At 37.0% G+C, this 12,243-nt stretch overlaps 1 protein-coding gene across 1 annotated transcript in view; it reads right to left on the bottom strand.

The window, feature by feature from the left end:
• DGKI (diacylglycerol kinase iota) overlaps nucleotides 1-12,243 on the bottom strand; it is a 341,772-nt gene that overhangs the window by 89,250 nt on the left and 240,279 nt on the right. Inside the window, 1 exon segment of the mRNA XM_070948056.1 lies at nucleotides 5,584-5,684. Coding sequence (XP_070804157.1) covers nucleotides 5,584-5,684 — 101 coding nt within the window.

The following is a 12,243-nucleotide window of genomic DNA, read 5'->3' as shown; positions in this document are numbered from 1 at the left end:
ACATTTTGAAACCTTCCGAGACTGCAGGTAAGTAGAACAGCGAGGGGAGAGGAATCCGCTGTGCCACGCAATTTAGATTAGCTAGAAAGCAAGAAATCCGATGATTCTAACTAATATAAATCACACATCACAGCTGATCGTCGCCCAGCTGATCGTCAGAAATACTAGTTCGCCCGAACCAATAGCATTTTTTACTCAGTGAGAACTGGTCCGAACCAGTAGCATTTCACCCCTGATTTATTCCCCTGCCAGAAATCCTGAATGTAAATCTACATTTCCAAAAAAAAGAAAGAGAGAATGTGTTCTGATCCATAAACTCTAATGATGCTTGCTTATATTTTCTCTATTAAAATGTGTCCATTTTAGAGAATTGTTCTCATTGGGAAATCTTGGGGAATATTCCGTTGAAACAAAGCAGTCATTCCATTTCAACAAAGTACCGTTGGCAGGGGTGGGAAAATACCAAACAAAAGGCCATCATCTTGTGGTGTTTTTAGGATTAAGGTTAGACCCATGCTTGAAAGAAGCCTTTACCAAATGCTTTATGCTTTCAACCTTTTGGCCTTCCTATCATTCAAGAGATTTTAGCTGGTTAATGCTTTAAAGATAGTGTACATTGATGTTCCCAATTGGAGGCAGATTCTGGAAACAATTAATTTAATGTTCATATTGCCCTCATTAGCTACACTCTGAGTAATCTTCTCAGGTTTGGCTAAACATACCTTCTGCCAGAGGAAAACTGTAGATGGCAAGAAAAAGAAATATGAGTTGGTTCTAAAGTGCTTGGGAATTATTAAATAATGGAAAGATAAGATAGTGAGACAAACATCCACTTTGAACAATGCATGGAGGCTTTTGGAACAGAATAAAATGATGAAACAATATAGTCATGAGCATCTGTAGAAGGGAACTCAGGGTCTAGTGCAGGGGTCCCCAAACTTGGCAGCTTGTGGACTTCAACTCCCAGAATTCTCCAGCCAGCATAGCTGGCATAGAGAATTCTGAGAGTTGAAGCCCACAAGTCTTAAAGCTGCCAAGTTTGAAGACCTCTGATCTAGTGACATATGACACCATGACCCAAATACTGTAACTTTGGGACCCAGTGCACGAGAGAAGGATTTGCATCACCATATTATTGCAAATGTAGTACTGAAAGTGAAAAGCCAGACAATATTTTTAGGGGATGCATTAGTTATTAAGTCAAACTATATCTATTGTGTGTGTACCAATTTGGAATTCTGGAAATTATCATCTTAATAGATCGGGAGGCCGGTAGAGTTAGAAATTGTCCTTGTGGATCATGTCTCCCTTGTAATGTCTGCCTAGGTTGTATGACTGGGCAGACTATTGAACTACATGTTTTCCTCTCATCTGGCACGCCAGTAATTTCTTAAAATATTCATAGCCTAATGCTAATATTTCTGCAGTGGTTGAGAAATTTTCCCTTTAATTTCACAGGATAATGGATCTGCCTGAAACCCCTCACCATCCCAACTGAGGAAACAAAGAATCAAAAACAAAACATAATTCTAGAGATAACACCACAATAATTAATTGTCACATTGAATTAATGGTGTAAAATCAAAAGAAGAGGTTAGCTGAGCCTCCAACACAGTGGATGCTAACTTTTCAAAACGAAGTCTCTTTCCCAGTGACACACACTGAGTCATTAATCAATGCAGGATATGGCTCCTGGAGATAAGGGTTTAATGGAGTTTTGTTCATCCATCTGGCTCATTATTTGTATTCAATTACAAAGACGGCCGTTTCTTATGTAACCATGCTGCAGAATATGGGGTTCCCTAGGAATTATGGGATGACAAACCTTCTAATAGGTTTGCTTATCTTTGAGCAAAAAGATGGTTATTCTGAGTACTAGGCAGCATTCTGTTCCCAAACATACCCATATCTTTATCCATTGCTTATTTCCCCAGAACTGATTTATGATATTTTTCAGGGAGAATATAGATTCCACTAAGAGCACTTGTTCCAGCTCCTGATGCTGATTGTCACTCAGCAAATGAAAGGTTTCATCACAGCTGTGCAGAACATTCTTTGCAAAGATAATTGCTAGGATTTCTGGGAAGTATACATTTTGTTTAAATTATAATAACACACTTCGTACAGCCTGTTGAGGAATAAATGATAACTTGAAGTATGTTAGGCAGAATGTTTCACTGAAGGAAAGTCATTTGCCTGTGGGCAAAATGCTAAAGGCTCTGGCACAGCAACAGTAGAGTTTATACATGTCTTCAGCTTGGTGTCCTTCCTGAAGAATACTGCCGCCATTACTGTGAGCCAGCTGGAAGATCATTCCTGTCACAGTATATTGTGACAGGCGTGAGCTACTTTGAACCTTCTTCTCCCATGATCTGTCATCCCTCTCTCCCACACTTCCAGTGCAACCAAGTTTTTGTTTCTGTTTTTATTCATCATACTTGTCATCTCTCATCCTCAGCTATGGTTATTGAGCTTTGCTTTGTTTGAACCAAGTCTACCATGGGAGTTATAAATAAGATGATTATTTTCATCCAATCATAGCAGTGGTGAAATGTAAAATTTGTTACTACCAGTTCTGTGGGTGTGGCTTGGTGGAGGGTAATGTGACTGGGTGGGCGTGACCAACTTTATATGTATATATATATATATATATATATATATATATATATACTTTTAAAACCATTTTTTCTACAACCTCTTCGGCTGAAGAGGTTGTAAAAAAATGATTTTAAAAGCCTCTGATGATCAGGCAACTCAGCTGAGATCGTCAGAGACTTTTAAAAACATTTTTTCTACAATCTCTTCGGCCAAAGAGATTGTAGAAAAAATGCTTTCAAAAGCCTCTGACGATGCCAGCTGAGCCGCGCGATCATCAGAGGCTCTCTTTTTTTACTTTTAAAAGCATTTTTTCTGCCGAAGAGTTGTAGAAACTCTTATTTTAAAAAAATTTTTAAAAAGCCTCTGAAGATCGTGCGGCTCAGCTGGGCATGTGGGGGCAGGGATTTTTGCTACCAGTTCTCCAAATCACCCACTGCCATTGCTACTGGATCGGGCAATCCAGTCCGAACCGGGAGCATTTCACCCCTGAATCACAGATAAATATAACCACAGGTTAGAGTTTGGATGTAAAGTTCTTCTCAATAATCCCAGGAATGGAAAACATGTAAATTTGAAACTCAATAGGGTTTGTTCTCCTCAGATCAAAACTACTCAGCTAAGTTCACTGAGGATGCCTGATTTTTGCTCCACAGATATAAGATCAGTTTCCCAAAAGTGGGAGATTTCTTTTTAATATCCATATTTCAAACTTTCCAAACAATAAACTATTGAAATCAGAAAATGGAGAATAAAGAATAAGTGTTTTTATTAATCTCTTCAAAATATTGCAATGAACCCACAAATGTATTTTGTGCAATCCATTTAAAATGATACTGTATGTGAGAATGGATCTGTATTTTTAAATGTAAATTTTATAACATAAGCCATTACCCCTAATGACTTTTCATACTGTAGCCTGCTTTTTAAGAAGTAGATCCCATATGCTTGCTCTGTAGGTTGATCACTATGCATTTTTACTCATTTTATGAATATGATTTATGCAGATTTTGATAGACTATGTTTCTATAAAGATTGTATAAATCTAAAAAAGTTTTACAAGAAATAATCTGGGGATTTTTCTGTATATCTTCTGGGCTGCTTGTTTTTTAGGTGAAGAAATAAATTTTAACTTGTGGGTTTATAATAAAAATTTAAAAAAATATTGCAATGAACCCATTTAAGATTTCTTTCTGGAGCTAAATCTCCATGACAAACAGTAAGTAATCTAATATTAACTTGGATTATCCCAAATCGGTGTAAATAAATTTACACTCTCATTCTATTTATGGTCTCATCTAAATGGATTTCCTCCCTTATGTATCTGTCAACTCATCATGCACACTTTCAGAAAAGATTGATATCAATTCCACTACAGGTAGGCAATCTATTTTGAAACCTTTCTGATGACATTCTGCCCTTTGAAGGAAACGACCACGTATATCTGTTTCTTCTTCATTTTCTCAATCATTTGTGCATACGGATAGACACAACTACATGATAGTAAACACCATACACAGTAATAACTGATTACCAAGATTCGTTTAAGTGGTATTTGTATGCTGCATTTATGTTTGTATAAGTATCTACTGATTTTATGCCCTACTTTTTTGTTTATTCCAGTATTCATAATGGCTTACATTAACAGAAAATACAAAGGATAGAACATTTAATAACACGCCTTTCATTCTGCCACACATAGCTATTCCCAGGACTTGAAACTCTATATGTAAAGAATTCATTTCATTCTTCATTTAAAATGAATCAGTTCACTTACATGACCAAAGAATAACAATGCTGAACTCTAAAGGTGTGTGTGTGTGTGTGTGTGTGTGTGTGTGTGTACCCTGTTTCCCCCAAAATAAGACATCCTTAATAATAAGCCCAATTGGGCTTTTGAGCGCATGGCAATAAGGCCAAGCGCTTATTTCAGGGTTCAAAAAAAATATAAGACAGGGTTGTATATATAAGGGATGCAGTATGCTCCCTCCCACATGCTGGGATAGACCAGGTGTCTCGATAGAAAAACACTTAATCTCTCCCCTGGCTCAAGAAGGGAGGAGAACTTGTGGCTCAGAGGTTAATACAACTGCCTAATATGCAGGCAGCCCAAGTTCCAATCCAAGTAAGGGTATGGCTAGCTGATGAGAGCTAAATAGCTTGAAATAGATCTCTACTAGTGTCCCTTTATTTCTTTATCAGCGAAATATAAATTTGATATATATAGAGGGGGAGGGGGAGAAAGAGAGAGAGAGAGAGAGAGAGAGAGAGAAGGCAAATCTTGCTGTTAGAAAAGAAAGAAATATTGCAGATTGTCCGTCATGCTGTTTAGAATCTCCTGTTCAGGCATAATACCTGAAGACAGCTATTGTCTTGTAAAATCACAAGTTTGGAAACTTTAAATGAAAATCGTACTCTTGATAGCTAGAAAAATAACTTTTTAAAATAAAAATGACTGCTTTCAATTGTTCTGCAAATACATTTCTACAGCACGGGCTTTTTAAAAACGTTATTTCCCCAGTTGGCTTTATTGTTGCACAATAAACGATTGCTATTTATATACAACATTCATTTGTATGACCCCTCTTCATATGCAGAGGCTGATGAGTTTCTGATTTAAAAAAAAGAATAAATGTGAGCCACATTTGATGTGATGAAAATCTCCCAGGCTCTGCTAAAACAAAGTTAGTATAGAAGGTTCCAAAAAGTTACCAATGAAATTTATGGCGAAATCCTTTTTTATATCTCTCAAAATAATGATCCATTTTAAAAGGTGACATTGGTACAAATAGACAAAAATACTCCCCAGCATTTATCTCCTGAAAAACTTTGTTTGAAGGCAACTTTTACAATGACTGGCTTCTGTGAAGCATGAAGGAAAAACCAGCCCTTCTGGCAATTAGTCACACAAAAAAATTGCAGAATGAAATGTACCATATACAGGGGTAATTCACAGACAAAAAAAACCCACTTTAAAAAAAAACTTACAAACTTCTCGGAGTTTTTCCTTGTCATAATGCAGTCCCTCGTAATCTTGCAAGCTAATCCTATTCACTCTGATTCGCAGGCGATCCGGGATGGCGTGGGGGCTACAAGGAAATACAGCAGTTCCATCAGTAATTAATTCCAGCTCTAGTCCAATACAGGTTCTGAAAAGGAAAGAATCTGATTTTCCCAGAATAAATGAAGAAGAACGGGAACAGGAGGAAAAAAAAACAAGCCTTAGCCAAATCAAATCCCACTGGCACCTCTCTGCCAATCTCAAGATACAGGCTGGTTGTGAAACAATGACTGCCTTTTGATTTGAGAAATGGTGTAAGTTTTCAGAATGAACTCAAAAGTTAAGCTCTGTTGCTTCCATTGTAAATTGATCTATGCTGCCCATATGTTAAGATATTCACAGAGGGCCTTTTGTGGGTAGTCCCCAGGCCCAAGCATGTTAGGGGAGGAAGGGCATCCTTTACCTGTGCCTGGAGAACCAGGAGGATCCAGTCCAGGCTGCCACCTAGTATCATGAGGGATAAAAAGATTCTGCTTGAGGATATTTTCAGAAAATCAATTCACTCTCATTATGAATTATGAACTGACTATCCAATTCTTGTGGAATTATCTGTTGAATTTGTGCAGCATTCCTATTGACTCAAAGTCCCTATTCGGTACTACTGCAAGAGCACTTGTTTCAGGTGTTCTGCCCCATTTAAGACCTTCCATAAAACCAGCAGACCAGAAAAAAGTAAAATCTAAAACAGTAGATAGCCCAGGTCAATCTTTAAAACAAAGTAGGGGTGCTTCTGCAGTTAGACTACTAGATTTTGAAAAAAAAGATTTAGTTTCGCCCTGAGCGACAACATTCTTTTGAGATCTACCATTGCCATACAAAGGTCAAAGTACCACAGTATTTAGGGATGAGTATAATGATGATGATCATAATTGTCCTTTAAAACTGAGTTTCTTGCACTTGTAAAATGTTGGCATTAGAGTGAAATACTGCTTGGATAATGCTTTTACTAAGATTAACCAAAAAGAAACAAAACCCTATTTTGGCTTTCCAGGACCCTGAGGAAAAATGGTTTGAGGTTTGATTGAAAAGGGGCAAAGGAAAAGAAGAGAACAAGAAATCCGATCCCAGGAAGTATAAGGGGGAGAAGTTAATGTCATAAAAATGGTAGATATGACCAGGTGATCAAAAGTTCTGCTCGTTTTTGATGCTTACAAAGAGCAGCAGGAAGTCAAACATTTGGGCATGTCAAAATTTCGACATCATTGATCAACCCCGCAGATATTCCTGTACTCATCATATTCAACATTATGATTCCCCAATTTTGAGATGGGGCGAGGGACAGAGAGAATGTAGGCCTATAAATGCTTTAATAGCAATAAACTGATTTCAGATGGATGTGAGAAATAGCTATGTCCTATCATCCAGAATTTCTTTCTTTTTTAAAAACCAAACTGAATCCAAACAAAGAAGGAATGATAAACACCATGTATCTTACCTTCTATATACCGTGTTTCCCTGAAAATAAGACCCTGTCTTATATTTTTTTGAACCCTGAAATAAGCACTTGGCCTTATTGCCATGCGCTCAAAAGCCTGATTGGGATTATTATCAGGGGATGTCTTATTTTGGGGAAAACAGAGTATCAATAATTAGGAACCCAAAGCTTCTGCTTTCAAGAATGCAGAATGCATTTTCTAAAGCAATCTAATATCTGCCTACTCAGAAATGTATTTTACATTCAATGGATTCTTATTGCCATGTAAGGAAGAATGTGCTAAATCAATTTCACATAAATTTACCAAGCCTTAAATCTGACTAAACACAATGAAGATTACTTCCAAGCAGCCATAAATTAATTTTCTGTCTTTTGTCAGTTTTTCAATTCATTTGGTTCTCTCTCTGCATCAGTTTCATACCATTGCTTTCAGATTACATGACAATTTGTCATTTGACTCCATTTGTGTATATTTGCGTAGTCTTTGCATTTCATTATTTGCTTAGTGCAAAGATCATTTTTGGCAGCAAATAATGTATCTGTAGCAAATGCTATATCTACTTTCAACTAAATTTACCGAGTGGTACTTATAGCTCAATAAAGAGACAATCTCTTGGATTTAGAATCTAAGAAAAGTACAATGTGTGAGCAAAGGTGATGGGGTAGGAAGGAAAATAAGAAAGATCAAGTAGCTATTGCTGATATTAAAACTGTCTTAATCTTTCCCTGTGCCACAGAATAATGGACAATTCCTAATGAAGCTGGAACCTCAGAAGGCTGATAGCAACCATGCTTTCTTTCTCTCCCTCTGTCATGGTGAAGTAGCTACAGAAGGACCATCAGGGGATAATGGGACCATGATGAAGATCGATGTGAATTAATTTTACACTTTTGCTTAAAAGTCATCCTTTTGCAACCAAGATGACGTATATGCACAAACTTTTTCTATGAAAGTCTGCTGAGAAGCCAATTAGCAGATAATTGGGAGATGCCTGCTAATAACAGGTTTCTGTCACCCTTGGACAGATTTAAACACAAACAGACACAAAGAAGAACTTGAGAATCAAGTCCTTATTAAAGCAAGCACCTTTAGGCAGTTTGAAAATGACAGGTAGGAATGAAATCAGCTAGAAAATGTGTATGAGTGTTTAAAAAAATAGCTCATCACAAGCATTTTCTTTGGAAGAACACTCTTCAGTATATCCAAAATAATTACAGTTCTTCAAGCCTCCAAACAGATAATAAATTCACCATCACTAAAGAACAGCAGCTGTGCACCCCAGGTGCCCTCAAATGTCAAAATTCTTTCCACACAATGCAAACTGTCATAAATTGTCTGAGAAATGATGGCACCCAAACTTCCATGCTGCTTCAAGGGACAGCTGTCCATTTTAACTGGTACCCCAGACACCTCAGCTAGCCAAACATATTTACCTGCTGTTTGGGGAAAGGAATTCAAGACATGGTGTATGGGAGAAAGCAGAATCTGAACAACGGTAGCCTTTCTGCAAGTTAATTTTGCCACTTACTCAACACAGACAAGATTTACTTAAAATTCAGAAACCACTGGACTGAAAAATTAAGATGAATATGATGGATAGTACTGTTGTCCCTAATGTGTGGAATAAAATAATTGTTCCTGAAACAGTAACACCATGGACAGCCAAGAAAACAAGCCAATGGATCATTGAACAAATCAACCCAGAGTTCTCACTTGAGGCACAAATAATCAGGTTCAAATTATCCTACCTTGGACACATTATACAAAGACCCAGCTCTCCGGAAAAGGCTTTAATGCTGGCAAAGATTGAAGGAAAGAGATGGACAGGCAGTCGGAAGATATATAGACTAATTTACTGTGGCACTGGGAGAGTCATTGAAGACTTGAAGAACCAGGTTAGAGATAGATCATCATGGAGAAAATCTATCTATGTAGTCACTAAGAGCTGACAACAATTTGATATTATGTAATTTAATACTTCAATCAAAAGTAACAGTGCATGAAGAGAAAAAATACCTTTAAATGTATTTCATTTAGAATAGTTTAAACTGGTTGCTTTTGGAATTTGTTCTGTGTTTTGGGTTTTCTTCTTATAACTTCATATAACATAAGATAAACTCTGTATAAATACTGCCCTACTTTTTTTAAACAGAAGAAAAACATCCAAGGGAAACATCACATATCAGGGAAATGTGACATACAATACCATACTTAAAATGGAGCAGATTGAAATAAAAGAATTATATGTGAAAAGTTAAGTAAAAGAGAAAAATGTTTCAACGTTTTACAATGAGAAGTTAAACATTTTCTGGCCAAAAAAGCAAGAGGTGCAAAACAAAATTAAAAATAGTAATATCTCCCATGACAATGATGTCCATGGCAAGTGAGTGACAGCTCATAAATCCTGATATCATCATGCAAATGATTCATACTGCTCCATGATGCCACTAAATGCATGATGTACCATAATTGAGGCTTCTAACAAGGGCCTTAGTTCTTCATAATTGACATCCCTTATCCCTTTCAAAGAAGAATCATACTGCAACTACAGCAATATTCTGGAATAAGATCAACAGAAACAAATTATCTTTTTAAGTTTGAGCACCTATCAAGCCAGTCTAACCAGTAATGCTCTTCCCAAGAAAAACTAGAATAATTTTACAAATCATCTAAATTTAGCTTTGTTATTGGACTTTTAAGGGGAAAAAATGAATGAAATCATTGTGAAATATAAATAATTCTTCCCATATTCAGTCTTGTAGATTGTGTTCTCCATCTTTATCTCTTCTAAATGCATTAGAATTCAACACTCACCATCCTCAGCCAGAATGGCTGTTGGAAGATTTCCAGAATGTGAAAACTAGTCTCTTGAATCATTATGTTATTGGGACTTGGTAATGAAAAAAAACTGATCAGCTCCATTTCATCCAAAAATTTCAACACCCTACTCTATTTACTCTTAGAAAGCCATTGGCTTTACTTTACTTTACTTTACTTTACTTTACTTTACTTTACTTTACTTTACTTTACTTTACTTTACTTTACTTTACTTTACTTTACTTTACTTTACTTTACTTTACTTTACTTTACTTTACTTTACTGGAATGTGGTGGCTCATGAGGTTAGAATGCAGGGCTGACAATCATTTGAGACCTATTGCTGTCACGGGATGGGATGAGCTCTTGTCACATGGTCCAGTTACCACCAACCCAGCAGTTCGAAAGTGGGTGACCACAAGTAGACAAATGGTAACCATTTTAGTAGGTGATTTCATGTGGATGCAAAAGGACCCTCCAACTGGTTGTCCCCTGAGCAACGGTGATGTCACCAGCAAATCCTTTCACCACAGAAGTATTAGTGTTAAGCATGGGTCCTCAAACTCTTCATCTCATTGACCCCTTCCAGCAATTGTAGACCTTCCAAACATTTATCACATTCAAATATTTTAATAAATGCTACTTTAGGTCCCTTGGGAGTTGGGTGGCATAGAAATTCAATAATTAAATTAAATTAAATTAAATTAAATTAAATTAAATTAAATTAAATTAAATTATACTACAAATTATAATGATGACCCCCCCCCCTGTCTTGGATAGAACATTGGTCCTTAAGTGTTAATATTGAACACTTTTGAGAATCCTGATTTAAAGAAAAACAAAAAAATATGTATTCTTTCAAGACAATAGCACCCATTTTGACTATCTGCAACCCCTTTCATTAGAATATCTTCATTTATAAAAATATTATTTTGCTTTGAAACTTTTGCTATTTAAAAAAAATATTTCATTGTCTTTAAAATATTGTTACATTGCAGACTTTTGGTGCCATCTTGCAGTCTAAAGCACCTTGAAAAGGATTTGAAGGTTAGCTACATCTCAAAGAGCATAAATGACTATCTATCTATCTATCTATCTATCTATCTATCTATCTATCTATCTATCTATCTATCTATCTATCTATCTATCCATCCATCCATCCATCCATCCATCCATCCATCCATCTATCTATCTATCTATCTATCTATCTATCTATCTAAAATGAAAAGAGAGTTAACCTATGTGAACATCCAAATTGGGCAAACAGTCAAATAAATTGTCTCCATGCAGCGGAAGGCATCCACTGGAAAAGCTAGAGCTGCCAGGCAAAAAAATGTTTCCTGGCTTTCACAAAGCTAACTTTTAATAGGCAATTATGTGCTACTCCCTAGAAAGGAAGCATGTTGCCCAGAGCATTCAGGACAAAAACCCTCCATGAAAAAAAAAATTAGTCTAACATTTACTGTCGGAATGTTTGTTCCTCATAGAAGGAAGTTTAAGGCAGATGACTACTTCAAGTGCTCTTCAAGTCAGTGAGCCAGCAGAAAAATATGCCAACATAAGATTGCTGCCCCAATCGTTAAGCCCTACTTTGCCACAGGCTGCTGCTGCCCTAAAGAAAATGATTAATGGGTACCTCCACCTTCATTTACCATCCCACCAAGCATCAGCTGCTCTCAGCTTTGTAAGGTACTGTCAATGAAGACAAGAAGCGCAACCAGAAGTTGTAGTTCTAACTTTATTGTAAGGTTACAATAAAGTCTGATGATTTATCTCTCCTCCTTCATCTTCACAATCCAAGAAACTAGGGAGGTCCCTTCTAAGATGTTTGCCATGTCCCCATTCCTTCTGTGGGTTGACTGGCCACTGTTTAGTCTGCAGCAATTCCAGCTAACTCCCAATGTTCTTTCCACATACCATTTCAACCACTGATGGGAAAACAACTATCAGTTGTTGTTGTTAGTTGTGAAGTCGTGTCCAACCCATTGCGACCCCATGGACGTTTCTCCAGGCCTTCCTGTCCTCTACCACCCTCTGGAGTCCATTTAAGCTCACACCTACTGCTGCAGTGACTCCATCCAGCCACCTCATTCTCTGTCATACCCTTCTTCTTTTGCCCTCAATCTTTCCTAGCATTAGGCTCTTCTCCAGTGAGTCCTTCCTTCTCATTAGGTAGCCAAAGGATTTGAGATTCATCTTCAGGATCTGGCCTTCTAAAGAGCAGTCAGGGTTGATCTCCTCTTGGACTGACCGGTTTGATCGTAACACTCCTTAATGTGGGACAAGGGTGAAATTGAATATGTACACGTGGATACTTGGAACAGTATGTTTACCC

The sequence above is a fragment of the Pituophis catenifer genome, unplaced genomic scaffold, assembly GCF_029215685.1.
Source record: "Pituophis catenifer annectens isolate HBS135680 unplaced genomic scaffold, rPitCat1.0.hap2 SCAF_7, whole genome shotgun sequence".
Taxonomy (NCBI): domain Eukaryota; kingdom Metazoa; phylum Chordata; class Lepidosauria; order Squamata; family Colubridae; genus Pituophis; species Pituophis catenifer.
The sequence above is the reverse complement of the archived record's forward strand: the minus strand, read 5'-3'. Positions and strand labels throughout refer to the sequence as shown.